Genomic DNA, 22,833 nt, shown 5'->3' with positions numbered 1-22,833 from the left:
GATGCCATCACTATCCCAAAACACAGTGGCCATTTGTTTCCCAGCCGTGGGCGCTGTTTTGAATTTCTTGGGTGGAGGGCTACCCTTATGTTTCCACTGCATGGATTGGGATTTCGTTTCCGGTTCGTGGTAATGCAGCCACACTTCATCACCTGTCACAAGCTTCCCCACGAAATCAGCTGGATTCTGGTCGTAAAGTTTCAAAAGCTCCCTGAAAATGTCTACGCGTTGTTGTTTGTGGCATGCGTTTAGACATTTTGGTACCCACCAAGCTGACACTTTGCCCATTTTCAAGTCACTGTGCACAATGCGTTGCAGAGTTCGTCTACTTAATCCCGTAATCTTCTCCAGTTCCGTAAACGTCTCCAGTATGACATTTTCCACACGCGCGATGTTTGCGTCTGTTTTCACACTCACATGTCGCTCTGGACTCTTTCCCTTCTCCGTCGACGTTTGACCGTTTTTCCAGCCAGTTACCCAATTATACACCGTTTTCCGTGACACTGCATACTCGCCACACACAGCCACTAACCGTCTATGGATACGTACCGTTGTTTCCCCTTCCTTCCACAAAAACCAACTCGTCCATCGTTGACCACGTTCATCTTGTTCCATGTTGTCCGCAACAGCACTCGTGACTTGTGCTTCGACGGCTGCACAGGCCACAGACTACGCACTGTCACACGGTGCTGCCACCTGGCAGTAGACACCCATCCTGCGCAGTGCGTGGAATTACACCATTTCATTTTGCATTAAAACAGTAAAGTGTAATTCTTTATGATACGTTCCTTGTATATACCATATAAACTCGTATATAATGCACACTTTTTCCCAAAACCTGTGGTGCATATTATGCACGTAATAATTTGGAGCCAACATTAAAACCCAGCAGGTTTTTACTATTTCACTGCATATGACACATACATAAAGAGGTGCCAATACAAATTACCAGGTTGAATTTCCTTATTTATATATATATATATATATATATATATATATATATATATATATATATATATATATATATATATATATATGTATATATGTATGTATATATATATATATATATGTATATATATGTATATGTATATATATATATATATATATATATATATATATATATATATATATATATATATATATATATATGTATATATATGTATATATATATATATATGTATATGTATATATGTATATGTATATATATATATTATTTTTAAAAATAAATAAATAAATGAATGGCCATTTCCCGTGATTTTCACTTTGTAACGAAATGTTTTGGGACACTGAGAAAAGCAGCGCTGTACAGTTCTGGCAGAATTCGAGCAAGCACCTCCTGTCATCGGGGATGACGGTGGTTACAGAAGTAAAAGCTTTGGGAAGCTAAACATATGAGAGAGATAGAGAGAGAGAGATTTGCCTTGCCTCTTCTTTTGAATTGCACGACGCAACCACGTCAGTGTTGCCACGTAGACTGCACTGTTAACGGTGGTTCCCCTCGGTAGCCAATCAATGAGGATGATGCCATCACTATCCCAAAACACAGTGGCCATTTGTTTCCCAGCCGTGGGCGCTGTTTTGAATTTCTTGGGTGGAGGGCTACCCTTATGTTTCCACTGCATGGATTGGGATTTCGTTTCCGGTTCGTGGTAATGCAGCCACACTTCATCACCTGTCACAAGCTTCCCCACGAAATCAGCTGGATTCTGGTCGTAAAGTTCCAAAAGCTCCCTGGAAATGTCTACGCGTTGTTGTTTGTGGCATGCGTTTAGACATTTCGGTACCCACCAAGCTGACACTTTGCCCATTTTCCAGAGAGAGAGAGAGAGAGAGAGAGAGAGAGAGAGAGAGAGAGAGAGAGAGAGAGAGAGAGAGAGATGACATTCTCCTCTTGGTCCACATAGCAACAGGGGAATCATTAAACAGGCATGATGTCGTTCGCTCATGATTGCCATAGCAACAGCTTTACAACCTACAACTAAAGCCAATTCTTGAACCTGAATTATACTGCGCATTATATAAGATATAATTGTTTGTTATTTTCCTCCATAAAAAAAAAACATGGTGTGCATTATGCATGCGTAAATACGGTATATGTGCATCATATTTAGGTGAGGATGCTAACATGGACAAGTGACCGTATATGTCACACTTGGTTTCTCTAGACTTTTGGAGCATATTCTGACTCGGGTAATGTCTGGAGATACGTTTTGAGTGCTACACAAGCCTTGAAAGCATCATGTTAGTAATTAGTAAAATTTAATATCATTCTGGCTATACGTATTTTGGGGTGGGAGAATTTCACTGACATTAGAAATTATTTTTGCACCAAAAGTACCACCAGAAAGTGAACAATTTTAGTCACAAGAATGGAACACATATCAGGCAATATGCAGGTTGAACCCATCGAGCTCCTAATTTCTGCACATGTTCAGCATGTTTTCTTTATTTACATTATTCTATGTATCTGAAATATACCACTCAAAACCTGTGATTGAGGCGTTATAGGCCTATTTATAAAATCAATCTCATAATACTCAAGAGTGGTACTAAGCTGCTAACAATGGATATACTGATTTGTAATTTGTAATAACTTTATGTATATACTAAAGAAAAAAGACCAAACTGAAATATCATGCGTAATTTTCAAGATATGGCACAATAATTGCTAGAGGCACATATTTTTGGTAAATGAAAAAGCAAAATTTCGGTACAAAAACAGAGTCGATTTCGGGTTCAAAAGCGGTAAATGAAATAAAATTTCAATGTTATAGCGGTGAATAATCACATCAAAAGTGCTATATAAAATGACATTTTGGTTTTAAAATTTTGATTTAATCCTAAATTTGATTTAAAAACTGCACTTATTACACGAAATAAAGCCATGGGAAAGGTGCAGAAAGCGGGCAAATGGATTCCGCATGAACTGAATGAAAGACAGCAAGGATCCCGCAAGACCACTTGTCAAATGCTGCTCGCCAGATACAAAAGTAAGTCGTTTCTCCATCGCATAGTGACCGGCGATGAGAAATGGATATATTTGGAGAATCCTAAGCGTCGTAAATCGTGGGTGAATCCAGGTGAACCATCGACATCCACTGCAAGACCAAATCGCTTTGGAAAAAAGACACTGCTCTGTGTTTGGTGGGATCAGCGAGGCGTCATCTATTATGAGCTGCTAAAACCCGGTGAAACCGTTAACGCAGATCGCTACCAACAGCAAATGATCAATTTACATCGAGCATTACGTGACAAACGGCCGGAATATGAATCAAGGCAACACAAGGTCATCCTGCTCCATGACAACCCCTCACCACACACAGCAAAAAGGGTCCGGGAAACGATCGAGGCGTTCAAATGGGAGATACTAGGGCATGCAGCGTATTCTCCCGACTTGGCTCCTTCAGATTATCATCTATTTGCCTCACTGGGACACGCTCTTGCAGAACAGCGCTGCAACGTTTTTTTTTGTTTTTTTTTTGGCGTGGCATTCATAACCTGCCGGAAAGGTGGGAGAAATGTGTAACTAGCAATGGAGCTTACTTTGAATAAAATATTGTTTATCAAGTGCAAACACCAGCCGTTTACTTCTTGCAAACAAATTCCGGTTTCATATTTCTACACCTGGTACAAGCATAAGAAAATAGTTTTTCTTTGTGACGTTTCAGGAGAACACACGCTCCTAATAACCGTAAACTACAGGAAAATAATTCTATAATGCAAGCAATGCGTACATACAAGAAAAACTATTAGTCATCTGAAACTGACAGAATTTTCAATGCCACCTTTTACTATAAATGCAGACATTACAAACAAACTTATTGTGTGTGCAAAACTTACATCAGGCTTGATTCTGTGAGAGGTGAACATAACCGTTCCATCAAAGATGTATCCTCCTCCAATGCTTTGTCTGTGTTCCATCAACAAGGCTCGCTTCACAGCGGTGCGATCTTCTTCGGGAGCAAAGTCAACTCTGTACTGGTACAGGCACCAGTTGGTGTGGGTGAGGAGCTTGAAGTAGTTAGCAGTCAACATGATAGGATGGCCACAAGATCCTGAAAAAATTAAGTAGTTACACATGAATGCCTGAAGACACAAAACAAAACGCCTTTTTTGTAAGCAGTACCAAACATGTCTGGAAGGTCACTCACTATACAATGGCAAATCACTAAACACTAATCCCACATAACCAAGTTTTAGAATACTCACTTCACACTTAAAAATAATACTGTGAAGGGGACAATAGTAACTCACAGCGCAAAAGCCGTTGAAGGCCAAGCCCTACCTACTGACTGCCTGCATCACTCCCCCATGCCTCAGCAAAGGTGGGCCATCATCCAGCCAGTTACGGGGTGACAGTGACCCCCTGTTGTTGTAGTAGGTCTCCATGACTGGATTATGCTACTCATTTGTTACGTTTTTAAGGCCCTTCACCAGCTTAAACTGCTTGGCTGTGAGAGGTTGTGTGTATATATGTGAGTAGGCAGAATAATTAATGCTCTATGCCCCTTACCGCTATTTATTTGTAATTCATTTAATGAGGGGATGCCTGAGCCAGATAAAAGGTAAACCTGACAATAGAAGGACCAGTCGCCATCACTAGGGCCCGGGACTTTTTATAACATATTTTTCATTTGACTTCGGATCTAATATTGGGGTGAGATCTTTACATATCTGATGAAAATCAGCCGAAATAGACAAACTTGACAAAGCATATTTTGACATATATCACCAATTTCACGTTTCTACAACATATTTCTTTAATTTTGTTGTAATAAGACATATTTCTGTATAATTTTCTTAATTCTTTCCAACATAATCGGTAATTTCATAATTTTTTCTTCGTAGCTTTAGCACAATGGATAATTCATATTGTCGATGGCAGGATATGGAAATTACGGAGGAAGAAAGGTGCCGTCTTTTCTTAGTACAGAACAATAATACCACACTTTTTTATCCCCCCGACAATTCATAGCCATGCAAACATTATCGAGGAAAAATGTTCTGTCTCATTGTTGCACGAGAAGTAAAGAAGTTTCGTTCTCATTTCTTTGCCTTTTTCACTTTTCACAAAAACCAGTCAAAAGTAAATATAGCATTGGGTAAATTACAGTCCCTACTCTACTCTTTATCGGGTATGGGAGAAATTCGAGAGTACTGTTGTGCATATTTTTGGCTTTACTGGGAATATTTCTGCATTTTTCTGACATATTTGTAATTTTTCATGACATATTTTCCAATTTATATGACATAATTACATACATATTTTACACTTTTATAGGACATAAAGTCCCGGGCCCTAGTCATCACTGTACCTGTTGATGTTCCCGAGGGGCTGGCCCGCAGAGGGTGTCTATGTTGGGCAAAGCGCAAACCTCCACGTTGGCCCACTCTACACGGTGCACACACTAAGGCTACTCGTTTCCGACTCTCTTGGCCACCAACTTCTCACTGTCCCAGTGAACTCGTCACCGACGAGTTGGCTGGTGTTTGCTGATTTAGCATTTAATGCCAGCTCGTGACACATTCATAGCTCCCAAATTTCCCCATTGACGGTGACTTGTCACCAGTCCCATACACTGGCTGAAATCTCAGGAGAAATGTTGTCACGCTTCCACAAGGAGACCTGAACAAGTAGCTGGAGCCAAAAGCTTGCGCCTTAAACCGTACGGCCACAGAGTGGGACCAATGTGATGGAAACTGACTATTTTACTGTTGGGTAAGGGGAGAAAAGTAAGGAAGTATCAGGGGTGTAATTAACAAATTTCATTTTCTAAAAATTTGTAAGAAATATAGTGCAACTACATAATTACAGTATCTAACAATTAAGTAACAATATTACTCCAGATATACCAAACATCCTAAAAATACTGCACCAATAAACCAGTAAATATCAATAACCAACTACTTTAGCCAATTTCTACATGATCTGTGTTCCAAATATGGTTGATTGGTTGATTTGGTGTTTTAAGTTCACTTTATGCACAGTAAGGCTAATTGGGACTGGACCTACAGTTTAAAGTGGGATCTGAACCAGTATGTGCCTCCACCGGGTATCGAACCAGGGGCCCCTTGATTACAAGGTGATGACGCTACCACTGCGCCATTGGGGAGGCCTACTAGTGTTCCAAATATGACCCTTTTTCCTAGAGTAATGTACAATGTCTATTCTAACTAACACGAAGTACATTACACTGTAGTATGTCCACAGAATTTATTTTGTTTACTCTACTTGCTCTTGGTAGACAAGGAAGGCTTAGCATTAAGAGGTGATAGTATGGGAGGGGGGCAACTACCCCTCACACCCTTGTTGCCACCACTGCTCTTGACCTATTCTTTCTGCATGCAGATTTCAGTACCGAGACGGAATTTGTCAGATAATTTAAAATCCACATATCAATTATCTTTCTAGGTCAGCACATCTAAATTTATACCCTTTTTAAATTGAAGTGAACTAGTATAGTTAGTCAGGTTGTATTATTAATCCTTTTATAGAAATTCAATCCCACTTTAAATTATCCACATGCATTGGGCATTTTGATTTCCTATCTTTCACCTCATATACAAATTTCAATTTTATCTCCTACTGGACCCTGCATAAAATAAACTATAGACAAAAGCCAAAAAGCAGATACATATTAAGAGCATGAAGGGAGTGTACAATTTTGTAAATTGTCTTCTAGAAAGATAAACAAAACTAAAAACAACAACCTCTAGAGGGGGGGGGGGCAAGGCCTGCAAGGGCAGCTTTTTATTTGGGTGGCATGTGGTCAGCGCATAGAGTCCTGTTGCCTTTGTTTTCTGGTTTTTGAGACCGGAGCCAGATACTTTTTTCCAAGTAACTCCCTCACGACGCTGGGTCAATTCCGCAATTTTGGGGGTTCCCATCGGAAATCGAACCCAGAACCACTCGAATCTTGGGCAAGTGGGCTAACCATTTGGCTACACACAAGCTATTCTGGTCACTATATTTTAGCTAGCATGACGCTTAGAATCCCACTTAATCAAGTTTTTAGAATATTCACTTCATATGTAAAAGTGACAAGAGAAATATTGATTCTTAGTTTTGGACTTGTAACCAGTGTTAATTTTAAAATGCCAACATATGGCTGATTCTGCCTCCGTCTTCAGGGTAGTGAGTAATCTACTAAATCATACTTCAATCCCTGGACACATGATGTGTTTGAGGACGGTGTCTATATGGAGAGTGAGAATGAATGGTCCAGGGATTGAAGTATGATTTCGTAGATTACACACTACACTGAAGATGGAGGCAGAATCAGAACCCGAAAGGTTGGTATTTTTAGAATTAAGACAGTGGTTAAAAGCCCAAAACTAAGAATGAATGAATCACCACTGATCAGCTACAAAGAAGAATAGAACTATTGATTTATAGTTAACAAAGAATTTGGAAATAAAAAATTATAATGAAGGCATAATACAAAATTATAGTAACATTTAGTAATTCTAATATCTACTAAACGCAACAAGAAAGTGGGAAATTCCAATAGTCACTCACTGTAGTAGATTTCTAGATGAACACAGTTCAAAACATGACCTTCTTCCGAGAGAGGTGAATTAAAAATTTCTCCTGTAACTTCCGGTAACACTTATTACATCAAATTCAAGTATAGTTTGTCCACAACAAATTAAGAAATTTATGTTGTGGTTTCCTTCCTTGTTCCAAAACCTACTTTTAGTGCACTACTATAAAAGTGGGAATCCTCCCCCAAAAATAATTGCCTGACTTGTCCAGGATTTCCAGACTGGTCCACACCCTGACTATCTTTGTAAAAGAAACTCAATGCAATAAAATAATAATATACACTAAATACTTACCTTTCTTTGTCAACATCTGGCTTGGCCTTGTAAGCACAGTTTCCTGAGGACCCTCTCTCTTGGCAGGAGTTCGTGGGATGGCTCCTCGGGATGCTCCGGCATCAGCAGGTCCTGCATCTCCTGCAAGAAACAATGCAGATGGATATTATCCATACTCATGAACTGTGATAGAAAATTTGTGCACACCAAACCCTTCTGAAGACCAGGTATAAAATAAAAGGAAGAAAAATTTATATTTTCTGTGGAAAACACAATGGTTAAGCCAATGCCGATGTATCGGCCAATACCAGTCATACCAGTATTGTAAAGTATCAGTTGGAATTCACATACCGATTTCCGGCATTTTGGTCTTTCACGGGGTCCGCAAAATTGCCACGCGACACTTTCAGTCCAACTATCCTGGAAATTTTCTCTTCATTTTGCCCCAATTCTGCATGAAAAACTGATGTTGTGGTTATATCAGGTGTGCCGGTTAAAATTTCTTAATTTCGTCGCTGGATGGCGCTGGAAGCAACGGTTGGTGCACAGTCTCAACTGTTACGTCAGTGTGTTGCCAGGACAGTACCTGTCAAAATGCCGTGGATGTGCAACTGACTGCGAGTGATCGTGATATTGGGATTGTGTGGTAAACATGTTGACCTTCAATCCAAATAAGGAGCATATGCGGCACGTCCTGCTTTTCTTGTTCAATCAAAAGAAAAACACGAGTGAAAGCCATCATATCCTTTTGGAAACGTACGGTGACAATGTCCAAACGCAAGACGCGTGTGTGCGTTGGTTTTGACGATTTAGAAGTGGTGATTTCAACTTGAAAGACAAAGATTGCCCGGGCCAGCCAAAAAGATTCCAAGATGCTGAATTGCAAGCACTGTTGGACGAAGACGATACGCAAACGCAACAACAACTGGCAGAGACATTTAATGTTGTCCACCAAACCATATCTGACTGTCTTCATGCCATGGGAAAGATCCACATTGGGCGACAAGACACGGAAAAGTGCTTTTGCAGCCTCATCACACACAGCGAAAGGCGTCAAGAGATACCATTTCTGCACTTGGCTGGGAATTCTTTCACCACCCGCCATACTCACCAGACTTAGCCCCTTTGGACTACCACTTGTTTTCATCGATGTCTCACTCACTTTCCCAGCAACACTTACGAAGATGTCAAACAATGGCTTGTTGACTGAATCACCTCAAAATGTGAACGATTTTTCTGGTAGGGCATCCACAATTTGACGGACAGATGGGCAAAATGTATAGCTAGCGATGGCACACACTTTGAATAAAGCATTTGTTACCTTTCTCCCCAGATACACTTGTTTTCTTTCGGATCAATTAAGAATTATTAACCTGCACACCTGGTATAACATATAAATTTTAACATTCATATAATTCTTGAATATTCTAAAGGAAATTTCTTGGTAAATTGTTGCATATAATTGGAGAATAACATTTATAGACTAATATTCATCAGCGTTTTGAACAACCTTTTTTATTGCAATTTTCGAAGTATTGGTATCGGTGGGTATCGATTAGACTATCGACATCGGTATTGGTATCGGTTCAGCCCTAGAAAATATGCAATATCGCCGGAAAGTATACCTAAATGCAGAACGTGTACTGTGTTATTTAATTTAGTAACTATAATTTAAGTACCATATTTCACTGCATAATAGTCACACCCTGTTTTTCCAGTCAATTTTTTTTTTATAAGCTTTCATCGCGTAATTGTCATATTGGGCATGTCAGATAACAAAACCAATGACATAGGTGCAGAATCTCCACTTCAGATTAAAGATTAATTTTTTTAAGTCTGTACTTCGCAAAACTATAAATTTTCTCAAGATGTAATGTTTTGACTGTAATGTACAAATCAATAACTAATGTGTTCACTTTTTCTCTTACAGACCGAAAAATGTTTGCTGAACTGTTACGAAGAAATGATGAAAGTGAAGTTGGAATATTCAATGTTAATGTATATTCACAAGTATTCCGTGCAGCCTAATCTTGCATCAAAAACACTGCAGTTTACCTAGACATATCGTAAATGATTATCATGCACTGGCAATACCGGCACATTTTTTAAAACAAATTTCACATAATGATCGCACATATGAAAGAAACATACAAGAACATGCGGAACCTACTACAGAAATTAAATTACAAACAGTTTAAGTGGTGCATATGTGCTGACCTTAAGGTTATTGCCATCCTCACCGGTTTACAAGGAGGTTACACCAAAAACTGCTGTTTCTTGTGTCATTGGGACAGTCGAGCCAAAGAGCAGTACATCATCACAACATGGGCACCAAGGAACCAACTGGTCTCAGGAGAGATGAACGTGGCTAATGAACCTCTTGTGGATCCGGAGAAAGTATTCTTACCACCTCTCCATATAAAATTATGTCTAATAAAGGTATTTGTCAAGGCCCTGAAGCAGGATGGTGAAGCATTTACTCATCTCAGAAAACTGTTCCCAAGACTTAGCGAGGCCAAGGTGAAAGAAGGTGTTTTTAGAGGGCCTCAAATCAGACACGTTTTGAAGGATCCTACATTTCCTTCTAAGCTGAGTGATGTGGAACGTGAGGCTTGGGAGGCCTTTCGAGACGTGTGCAGTAATTTTGTTGGGAATCATAAGTCACCTAATTACAAAGACATTGTGGGCAGGTTAATTACTTCATTTCGTACCATGGGATGTAATATGTCCCTCAAGTTACATTTCCTGCATTGGACTTCTTCCCTCAACAGAACAGCTTGGGGGAGGTCTCCGATGAACACGGTGAAAGGTTTCATCAACAAATAGCTACCATGGAGAGGCGGTACAGCGGGAAATGGAGTGTGAATATGTTGGCAGACTTCTGTTGGAATGCGACACGCGAGACACCCTGTACAAATTACAAGAGGAGCAGGAACACCAACTGACATGTAAGTGTTGAACCTTTACTCTTTATGTAGTTGTATCTGCTTGTTTTATATTGAAATTCTGATGATAGCGTGCAAATTTATATGGGGGGAGAATAGTACCTTTGCGTGGTCATTGAACCCCCCCCCCCTCCCTCAAAACTGGCACCTTTTTGGAGAAAAAAAGGTTGCAGATTTCTACTCAGGACCTCGAAATCTATAAGAATCACCTATTTTGGTTCATGGGAGCGACAAAAAGTTTAATTTTGCCGAACAGTGTATGTAATCTTCCGTCTGTCAGATAGATTGTTCTGCAAAGGACACTAACAAAATATTTTTCCACGCAGTTTTCTTTTTCTTCCTTGATAAAAATAAAATCTAAACTGTGAAAAACGTACCTCAGTGCATTTATAAATATGTATAAATTCAATGGGACTTCGATAAATAGAAGTTGCAATTTTTCACGTCCATGGAGAAAAAATCACGCAGAATTCAAGCCTAATTCCCAGTGAGTAGCAACCCCGATAAAATATCAACATTTTGGTCTAAAACTGGACACATTTCAGGTTCAAAAGCTATATATAGAATGGCATTTCAGTGCTAAAATAATGAATATAACTCTAAATCTGATTTAAAAACTACACTTTTTTACACAAAATAACCATTTCTCTTGTAATAACACATTTTTGTAGTTATCAAAGTATCAAGTTTACTCCTGTGTAAAGGATTCATTTTTTCTTCTCAAATACTTACAGAATTAATAAATTTTCTGTCATTTCATGCTGTTATGACAAAATTTGGTAAGAAAATACACCTCACGCCTTTGTGTTTCTGTCAAAAACAAAATATGCATGCCTCTAGTAATAGAGCACAGGCCTCTAAAATACAAGCTATCAAAACACTTACGCAGGCTCATCTTTTCCATTGCAGCAGCAGCAAATGAAGGGTCACCAGCTTCGCTTCTTGGCACTCGCTGTGGTGGCATGCCCAAGGTGGGCGATTTTGGTCCAGATGCCTTCAAAAGAAAGGAAGTTACGATCTTACATTTAACTTTAAATTAACGTTTCATATTAATATATATATATATATCACTAAAATGTGTGATCGTCTAACCAAGAATAAAACTAACAAAGTAAATCAAGTCTACTAAAAATTCAGAAATGTACAAACAGTCAAATATATACGTAATACTATTGTCAATTTTCTTTATACATTACAATTAATAATTTCACTTTTGTGCCATCATTAAAATAAAAATTGTACAAATAAAATCAAAATTACTGTGGAAGGTCCACATGTTGAGAATATGTAATTTTCCCCACACATAATCACTTTAAAAGGGTAATCGTAATTCAAAGTAAGATGTAATAAGATATACAGAGATCATCCCTTGTATTAATTTCATAAGTTAAATGAACGTACAATTAAATAATTAATTATTAAAATTAAATTAAATTACACAAGTGGTCAAATAACAAAATCAAAATGCAAAAATTCTACAATAATTGTTTTGCCCAGGCCTTCCTAAAATTTCTCGGAACAAAATCTAATTATGGTAAATATAAAAATAAATAGATAACATTAGTCAAACAAACATTACACATGTGATTAAAATAAACTGCTCATGCCATGCAAAAATATCAAAAACAATAAAAAAATATTGATATTGATATATATTCAGTGAAAATAAATAAATACATCACAAATAAATAAGAATTAACACAATGTAATCACTCTCATATGCTGTCCACATATCCCCCCCTAAAAATGGCTTCAAAATATGCAGGAAAAGAAAAAAATAGGAAAATGCATATATATTCACGTCAATTCCTTCCCATCCAAAAAATGAATGAATCTATCTGCATTTTCATTTTGATTTTCAAGCAGCACATAAAAATAAAAACTATTTAAAAAGTAAGAAAAGCATGCAAGTCCCAGCCCCTCCAAAATAATAATAAAAAATCATCCATTAATGCATATCTTCAAATATAAGTAATTCAACACACATGTGATCAGATAAAATATACGTTCTGCCCGAAATCTTTCAGAAAAATCAGGATTGGAAAACAGTAAAACACACAATAAAAAATAAGCCAAAAAACCTTCATTAGGAAATATGCAACATAAATAAAAATATGAATTTCAAACTGCAAATACACATGTGATGACATAAATAAATGGCCTCCAGATCATCACAGAAAATTCATCACATACTGTATATCAATAAAATAAGATCACATTCAAATTAAAATTTCATGTGCTAAGATTACAATATAAAAAAATAGAAAAGTGAGTAGTTATTTTATGAATTCACTTCTTTATAATTTTCTAAATATATAAAAATAAAGGTAAGAAATATTATTTTATTTCCAAACCCCTCCAAAAAATCAACATATAATCATCAACCTAAATCTAAATAAACATATTCAATGAAATAAAAATAATTAAAACATAATTAGAAGAAAATGCACCCCCATCCAAAATAGTTTTAAAAACACATGCGAGCACATAAGACATAAAAATAACAATCAATATATGCTTTGCCCATGCCCTTTAAAGGCATCACAAAAATCTGAAGATATTGTAGTTAAACATGTAGGCAATTAATTGCAAATATGTGATTAGAGAACAAATAAAAAATACTTTATGGCGTAATTTATTCAAAGGGCAATGAAAAATCGAATGAAAAATCATTAGTTTCTGTTCTCTCCTCAGATACACTAGCATAAACATGTGTCGGAGCTATTTCTTGGACACCCTGTGCAATGAAATGAGAAACATAATTAATTAATTAAGTAGCCTACCTGTTGTGCAGCAAGAGATTCTCCAGGTCGCCTGACCTCTTGCTGTGACTGGGAGGCTCGAACCCTGCCCCTTGCTCTAGAACGTGCTCGTGGTTGATCAGCCATAATTGCCAATTTGTCAGTTTTATTCCTAAAATTGAATTTAAAAGAAACCAGCATTAGTTAACTACAACAATTGAGCAATTTAAAGAAAAATCTACATTAGTTTTTATTACAACAATTAAGCAAGCCTTATGTGGCAAAAAATATATATACAGGAAGAGGACTCAACAATACAAGACCTACTTTTTCTACACACACACACAGAAAATTCTACACTCAAAAATTTGAATCCAGTTCATATTATTATTATTTTCCACCACTACTATGATTCTTGGGTCTAAACATAAGGATAAGAGTGAACAATAAGATTACCATATTTCATCCCACAATCGTCCCCACTGCTTAATGGTCGCACCCTGTTTTTCAGTCCATTGCGTAATCATCGCATCATCTGACAGCAGCATAGATTCTTCAGTCACCGAAAAGTAAATGTTGTAAGTTGGTACTACGCAACACTGTAGTAAATTTTCTCAAGTGTAAAATTTTGACTATAATGCACAAATCAATAACAACTAACATCTTAAACTTTTTGCAGACCAGAAAAATGTTTGCTAAACTGCCACAAAGAAATTATGTGCATTGATTTGGAATAGTATTCCATGCATTTTAATCTAGCACTAATGACAGTTCACATAGTAATAATAATTTTTATGTGCTGGTAATACCAACATAATGTTTTCTTTTTTAAAAAAAGATTGACATAATGGTTGCACTGTACTTTTTTTTTCTTTTTGCAAAAAAAAATCGTATGCAATTTGCAACAATTATGCGGTGAAATACGGTAAATTGAAGAAAGTAATATACATATAAACAGCCATGGCCATGACGTGATTTGTGATGAGAAAAATTTCTTTCTGAATGTCTCCATCAATTCCATCTAATCATCGTAGTCCTAAAGACGACAAGAGGTGATGTAAAAAAAAACTAGTTTCAAGGCAAAGACATTACCAAAATTTAACCAATTCTATTCCAAATTTTATTATTATACTTGGCAAGATTTCTCTACCCGGTTCACCAGATCAACGAATATTCAGTACAACTGCTTTATTTTACTTTTATTATTTTTGTTATGTATTTTATTATCAATTTTAAAAACGTCATCGGCTCAGCTCTAATGAATAGAACAGTCACAACTGAGATACTTAGTGGCAGGTATGTCCATTGTAAAGTTGTTTTTTTGGTTGTATTCCCCCCCCCCAAAAAAACAATTTCAAATGTTTCAGTCTTTTTGAAAATTGATGTCTTGGGTATAGCTGTGGGCAGGGTAGAAAAATATATGGCACTCAGTCACAATGACATCTGAAAATGTTTCCCTGGTGCCTCAATGTTAAAATTCATTTATAAAAAAGATTAAATATGTAAGTTCGCTTTTGAAAATTTTCATTAACTTTTTTAAAACAACAAATACAGTATGTGCTTCTTAATGTTTGTGGGTTTTTCTGCATCATGTGACACAATATAATATACATGTCTTAATTTTTTTACACTATTGGTAGACGAATTTTGAAATCTGAAGCGATATGGTAGTGTCCGCCATATATTAGAATGTACTTCATAGTTAATTATGCTGCTACCGGCTAAGCCTTCTAAAGGTAAAGGTAAAGTGTTCCCCTGTGCATAGCACCATGCCATGAAGGCGTATAGGGGGTGTGGGGGTAACGCCCCACACTTTCTTGATCCGGTCGTGAGTGGGGGTGATGTGATCAGCATCACGCCCCTGACCGCCTTTACCCCCCAGGGTTTCCCCCAGGTACCCATGTTATTCGACGCTGGGTAGGCGCCGGAGCCGCTTCCACCGTTAGAAAAGTTCCCGGATTTGAACCGGCCGGGGATCGAACCCGGGACCTTTAGCATGGTAGTCAGACGCGTTACCGACTGAGCTACCGCGGCCGGCTAAGCCTTCTTGGTGCAATAATTAATTATTTCTAATCCAATCTTATATTAATAAATTAAATGTTTTGATTTCACATTTAGTCACATCTTAGTTGGATTCATGGCTTTTCGTACCCGTATTTGATAAATTTCACCGGGAATTGAACCCACGACTACTCACACCAAAGGCGAGAGCGCTAACCACACAGCCTTTTCTCTTATGGGTTCATAATATAATGAAGTAAACTCTTGAATTATGAACTAAATTATATAACATGCAATACCACAAAGAAGTACTTCCAACAGAATGATATAAGGTGCAGCTGGATATTTGGCAGACATGAGGGCAGCTGCTTACGAATTTTCTTCTTTTTTCGAAAAACCGCTATGCTATTCCAAAATCTGAAAAAAATATGCATGCTTAGAATTCTATCTAGAGCATTCAAGTGAAATATGTGTGTCATTCCTTTCCCTGTTTCCTAGCAATTATCAATGGCTTAATAGACTCTTGCATTTACGAAACTATTGAAAATATCTAGGCAACAGCAAAAGCATACCACACAAAGATTCAGGTGAATACTCAAGAAGGAATTCTAAACATATGTAATTTTTCAGATTTCGGAATATCATAACAGCTTTTTGAAAGGAGAGGACAATTAAAAATCAGCTGCGCCAAATGTTCTGCCAAGCGATAATTGTCACCCCATGAATAATACTAACAGCCAGCAAGGGTTAAGAAAGATATTTCACTTCGCATGACAATAAATAACAAAAAAAAAAAGGTTCAGGGTATACACGGAGGATTTACTGCTGTAACTGTTGTTCAATTTAGGGAGAGGTCTTAAGTTTATCAAGTCACACATACAGATTATTTATCAGTGGCATATTCTCCTGTTACCTGATTTACTGCTGTAAACTAACTTTTTTAATGTGCATAGAAATTTCACGAAAATTTGAAGTCGTTAGACTTCTGTTATCGTTTTACTTGCATGCCCACATTGGTATTTTATTTCTAGTATATCTAATATATAATTAATATATCAGAGTGACTATTTTCAACAGGTGGTGAAGCTAGCTTTTGAGCTATTTTAAGCAGATTTTAAACTGTGTATGTCCATGATCTACAACCTGGCGTGCCCTGCTATGTGGATGTGTACATTCTTCAGTTATTGGCGTGTACGAAGTTTGTCACTTATTTTTGTGTGGGTTAACAACTATTATTTTTTCTGCATGCCATGGAGTTGGAAAATACTGCAATGTTCTGATACAGACTGGTGCTGCTCAGTGACGTGCACTGAGGAGTAGCTAGTCTAGCAGAGATAGATCAATCAATCTCACGTCTCTAATTATTTTCAAATCACAATATTTTTTTGTCTTGTTAAAGCCACAGTTCATATGCAAAAATTTCTTTCTACGTGCTTCTCGTCCCTCAATGTGATCAGCTGGCAAGGCTGGATACCCTAGCTGGCTCTTCTTCTGCCTTACCAGATCCAAGTATAGACAACTGCTCAAAGGGAAAGGGAAGATTTCTGCCTGTACCTCCCTTGCCCCCTCGCCCCCCGCTCCCATGGTTTCAGGTCCTCCAGTCTATCTCCTATAGAACAGATAGGGGATAGGTTTCCCTTCGATTCGTTTGTAAATCCTCTAAAGAACTCAGGGGAAAATTTTCTGCAGTACTTATGTTCTCTCTATTTACACAACCTTTTAAACGTTGTACAGTATGTATGTATAATATGGGATGTAGTGTTATTTGTATATGAATGGGAACATACTTGTATTATGTGCAGACAAAGATGTTATGGTTTCTTTTCTCTTTTTTTCAAATATGGAATATATAATGATTAAATAACAAATATTTGCTCACACTCTCTCTCGTTCTTGTTTTAGTAGTGTGTTATTTATTTAAATATACTAATAATTTGGCCTCCAATAAAAAAATGGGTAAGCTAAACAGTCATAAATACGAATGTATTAATTTGGGCAAGAAAACGCACGTTCTAATTGTTGTTGTTGGTTTGGTTTATTTTACTTCACCTTTCTGCCACATTTGGTTATCCCGAAAATGAGGATGAATGATGATATAATGAAATTGATGAAGGGACCTCACAAAGAACAATTCAGGCTGGGATTTGAATCCGTGACGAGCACTCATTCTTGTTCCTATGTATTGTACTCTGCAGTGAATAATGAAATAATTTGGAATGTAAAATGTATCCTAGAACTAAAAAAAAAAGCCAAATGAATATTGTTGAAGAAACTACAAAAAAGTGTGTCTTGTTACCTGTTCATCCCCTCTAATATATTAAATTTTTGCCACCTTCCATCACTTTTTCTAGCTGTATAGATTTAATCGTGATAAGTAGCTAATGAGCTCATGGAAGTCAAGAGGGACAATCATAAACAGGGAACCCTGGACTCCTGATTTCACAGTGCCCTGCAGATGCACTGGGAGGAAATTATTTGTATTTTCTTTGTCCTTTCTTTAGCGTTGTTTTTCCATCACTTTACCTAACTTCTGCCATGATGATGAACGTTGATTAAATTAAACGGATGAACAGTGGTTACAAAAGAACACTAATGCACAGGCCAGGGCTCGAGCCCGGATCCTTCAGTAACCAGATCGTGAAATGAAGAAATTAGGGAAATCAAGCAATGCAATTTTTTTTTGGAAAAACATTAATCATATGCAAATATGGTGTTTCAAAAATCCAATTGAAATTTACGTACCACTGAGTAAATACGCAGTTTGCTTTACCGATACCCACGTATCCGAATATTTAGAGCTTTCCACTCATCTTTGTTGTCGGCCGACCTCCGTGGGGGAGTGCAGGTGGCCCCAAATCGGTACCAGGTGGATGCACATAGTGGTTTTGATCCCACTTTAAACTGTGGGTCCAGTCCCGATTAGCTTTTATGTACATAAAGTGGACTTAAACACCAAATCAACCAACCGCGGGGTAGTGGTTATCACTGCACGCTATGACACCAGGAGTTCCGGGTTCTAACCTCGACCTCGGCATGGGTGTTTTTTGTGTTTGTCTCTTCAATAATTGTATTGTACCATCTTCGCGATTAACCAAATGTGACAGCGATGCTAAGTAGCATAAATCCAATCATTGATTGATTGTTTCATTTGGTTTGTTTTACTTCACTTTTCCTACACTTTTGGCTAATCGTCAAGATGGTACGATAAAATTTATGAAGGGACAAACACAAAATAACACCCATGCCCAGGTTGGGATTCGAACCTGGGATCTCTGGCTTAATAGTCAAATCAACATGTTTTGGATTTTCGAGAGTGGGTGGGATTAACACGTGCTTCTTTTCAGTAGTCCTTCCTCATTTTGTAATCCTTTCCTTTCTTTGACGTTATATTTTTAGGAATACTGGGCCCTAAAGGGGGGGGGGGTTATGACCCACACCAACCTCCCTTGGGCACGCCACTGATCACACCAACCTCCCTTGGGCATGCCACTGATCACACCAACCTCCCTTGGGCACGCCCCTGATTGCTACTCCAAGTGTCGACATCACCGCACGTCACTGGTGTTGCTAATATGTCACATGACGTAAGTATGAAGGGGTATGAAGGGGTATTAAGTTCTTAAATACCATCATTGTTAGGTTACATAGGTAAGGTTTAGCATTAGCATTAAAAATACTTCCCAATACCTGATCTTGTAATTTCTGTTCTTGAGCACTTTCAATTCTCTTTAATTTAAATTAACTTCTTAGCAGCAACTCAAGTAATACTGCCAATGAGAGAAATTTAATTTAGAAGTCCACTTCATGCAGTTAGGCTAATCGGGACAGGACCTCCAGTTTAAAGTGGGATCTGGGTATCGAACTTGGGAACCCCTTGATTACAAGGCAACAACATTACCACTACTCTATCGGGAAGGTCCCCAATACTGCCAATGAATGTAATAAAATATGATAAAATACAATGTTACGGTATGATTCAGGTAATTACTTTTGCTGGTGAAAATAGCCCCATAAGTTGCTCCCAGCACCTGGTGAGAACATCCCTATATACTATTCTCACCCCCTGATGAAAATAGTTGTGACCTAAATATATACATACAATAAAATAATTGCCGTAAACCAGGTCAAATTTTCAGAACATGTCACTCAAACTCATATGAGCACCTGACTATAAAACATTAAGCTATAATGGGGGTAAAAGTTTGAACAAATTTCATGCTGTCAAGCAAGAATCTCGTTAGGCTTGAAACTAGAATTTCTGTCAAATAATTTGCCTCTATTATATATGTTTATCAGCATATTGTGAAGTTAGAACACCTGACTTGTTTTTATGAATCGGCACGGTATTTATGGCAGAATTATTGTTTAGCAAAATTTATCGCTCAAGTGCGCACACACACGGCAATCGGAACTGGATCTACTGACGCAGCATTCTCAGCACTCGAAATGGGCGGGAACGACTGGAGATGTCAATCTCTCCCTATTTATGATAATTTTGCACAAAGCATCACCTGCTACAATTTGAGGAAGCATCATGTTGAACACATAGAAATGTTCATTTCAAGCACTGCAAAGTTTGTATTTTAAGTTCACTTTATACACAGACGAGCTAAACGAAACTGAAGCTATGGGAAGTTAAAAGCTGGATCCCATTCGCTGAAAGATGTCCATTCATAGATAAAATAACCAACCGAGATGTCCCCACTGTCCAATTCACAACCTCTCGATTGCAAAAACGAGTGTGAATCAGCGCGCTACTCGAAGTTGAACTGTTGCGAAAGATTTTCTCGCGCAGTGGCTGAATGGCATTGCCGCAATCGCATCGCTTCTGCCCAGAAGCAGACGGATAAGACAAAATGCAAATTATTCGCGGGAAAATATTATTCCAAGCTTCCAACTTAATATCTATGGTTTGATCCCCATGTCGCAGGATGTCGAGATCGGTGTCGAACAAGAAAAACGAACAATTACTCAAGAGAATGTTTCACGAGAAAAAGTCTACACACGACAGATTTTCCCTCTATAAATTATGTAGGCCTGCTTTTGTATTTTCTATACTTTTTTTTGTTTCCGCTGGCCGAAAATAAGGTTGCTATACGATCACAAATAGTACTCGACTTGTAATAAAGGGGTTCCGAGTTCGATACCCGGTGCAACAATTTACCCCGTACTCCCTCCCAACTACACCCAACATGCCAAACCTCAACACCGTAGTAAAATTTTTAACGAAGGCCCAAGTTATGGTTATTTTGGTCCTAAATTTGCCCTTACAACTCCCGATGGAAAATTCTGGATAAATGCCTTCCCGGTGATTCGGATCCCACTTTAAACTGTAGGTTCAGTCCCGATTAGTCTTGCTGTGCATTTCATGAACGAACGAACAGTACTGATAACTCCAACTTTAGATGCGATAACAAATTCATTTCTAATTCGCTTTGCGTGTATCGTTATTCGTTTAAGATTTCAACTACAAGAAAAAAAAACAAGAATGCAAGACAGAGTTGCGATGTTTACGACGCTATTCGAACTTTTCATCTTTACAAGTCAGTCACGTTTAGTTTAGAACTCGCCTCGGTTTTGCGTATTCCGATCGTAAAAGCACGAACGAAAGTCCGTTAAGAAAAAGGAACAAAAGCGGCACATACGATGTTATTCGGGATCTATCTTTCAGCAAAATAGCTACATTATACCGAAATACTTAAAAACTCCCACATCTTATGAACATAAATTTAATTTCGTCAGCAGTTTGTTGTTTGTTGAGTTATATGCTCAGATAATAAGCGACCTGATAATATCAGATAGCAACTGACACAACCCCCACCCCCAACCTATCCGCACAATTTCTGTCATTTCATGTAGTAACAATCCCATTTGTCAGCATTAATCTGCAAATTTATCAAAGGCTTTAACGAAAAAATGTTGCTAAAACTTCCACGAAGCACCATCACAAAGAATTAATGATTGTTACTTGTGTTGGCTTCGCACAGGGATTGACGCGATTAACTTCCAAGCCCTAAATCAATCAGCGATGGTAACAAGTTAATGTCCAAATTCGTTGCTCACTTCATATATTAGCACACGTAATGCACAATTTTCACTGACACACGCGTACACAAACAACAGAACCACCGGGACAGCAACTTTACCTTACTTACAGGAGAGCACTCCGACAACACGTTATCCTAGTCTACAATCCAACGACGAACTGCGTAAAGGAAAGCGCTGCAACTGCTGTTATCCCGCTAATCCGTAAATAGCTACCAATCAGATCAAAGCGTTGGATTCACGCAACAATGACAATACGTTTCACTTTGCGGGGGTGATGAAGTAAAGGCAAGCTTAACACGAAGAAGGAAAGAAAAAAGGAGGGGAGGAAAGAGGGATAAAATTTTAAAACATTGAATTAACGACATTTGCAGTGCTAATTGTTTTAAAATTTCATGAAAACCGATAGACTGAAATCTAAACTACGTAATTATTTTTATCGACAATGGGAAAGAATGAGAAAGGATTTGGAAAATTGGTATTAAGTTTTACCACGCCATGTTTGTTCTCTAGCTAAAACTAGAATCGTTAGCTAATATTAATGAATTTTGAAGGAAAAAATATAGAAACTTCGCTGATATATTTTAACATATGTAAAGTTACACATTGTACTCCTCAAGTTATGGAAACACAATTACAGTTGCATAAAACCAATAATAAGTAAGAAATTACAAATTATATACATAAATTATACATTTTTGAATGATACAGTAATGAAATAGAACAGCATTTGACATAGGATATTTGTCTTCTATTTTCTCCAGAGACATTTTTACCTAATTACTGAATTGCAAATAAAACTCAAGCACTTTAAGATAGTTTCAAATTAATTATTTCGGTGAACCAATAGACGGGGAAAAAAAACGGATTGTCACATTAGAGGAAAATTAATGGATATTAATTATACGTTTGTACAATTTTACAAATATGGCTGCCATTGAAATATTTTTTTATTTAAATTTTACTGTTGTATTACTGCCATATTTTTTTGATGTGATTTTTGCTGCAAACGACATTCGAATTCGATTTATTTCTTTCGGTAAACTTGTAATTGTGAGCTGATGTATGTTTCGTTTGTGATTGCTACTGTCATATTTCACAGTAAAGGCAGCCATATTGATAATTTATTATATTATGTGGAAATACATGCAATGCAGTAAAGTGTAAACGTAATATTTAGCAGCCACGGATAATGGTTGTGTAATTCTTAAAATGTTTCTTAAGACATTGTACTTGTTTTAAATCATAATAGAGTATTTTAATAATCAATAGAGTGATATTCT

General features: G+C 37.4%; 1 protein-coding gene across 3 annotated transcripts in view; it reads right to left on the bottom strand.

Moving 5' to 3' along the window:
* The window catches only part of LOC145999703 (piwi-like protein Siwi), an 85,024-nt gene extending 63,296 nt beyond the window's left edge, over window positions 1-21,728 (bottom strand). Inside the window, exons 1-5 of one of the 3 annotated variants that reach the window (XM_083136960.1) lie at window positions 21,652-21,728; window positions 13,547-13,676; window positions 11,649-11,757; window positions 7,840-7,959; window positions 3,841-4,055 (exon numbers count right to left, since the gene is read on the bottom strand). In XM_083136960.1, coding sequence (XP_082993086.1) covers window positions 3,841-4,055; window positions 7,840-7,959; window positions 11,649-11,757; window positions 13,547-13,651 — 549 coding nt within the window. In that variant the 5' untranslated portion in view covers window positions 13,652-13,676; window positions 21,652-21,728. Of the gene's footprint in view, window positions 1-3,840; window positions 4,056-7,839; window positions 7,960-11,648; window positions 11,758-13,546; window positions 13,677-20,016; window positions 20,112-21,651 lie in introns of those variants that run through there. The other 2 variants (XM_083136961.1, XM_083136963.1) reach the window with 2 other exon arrangements.
* Window positions 21,729-22,833: the final 1,105 nt, after the last annotated feature.

Source organism: Lepisma saccharinum, chromosome 15, assembly GCF_977018435.1.
Source record: "Lepisma saccharinum chromosome 15, izLepSacc3.1, whole genome shotgun sequence".
Lineage (NCBI taxonomy): Eukaryota > Metazoa > Arthropoda > Insecta > Zygentoma > Lepismatidae > Lepisma > Lepisma saccharinum.
This window is presented reverse-complemented; position numbering and strand designations above follow the sequence as displayed.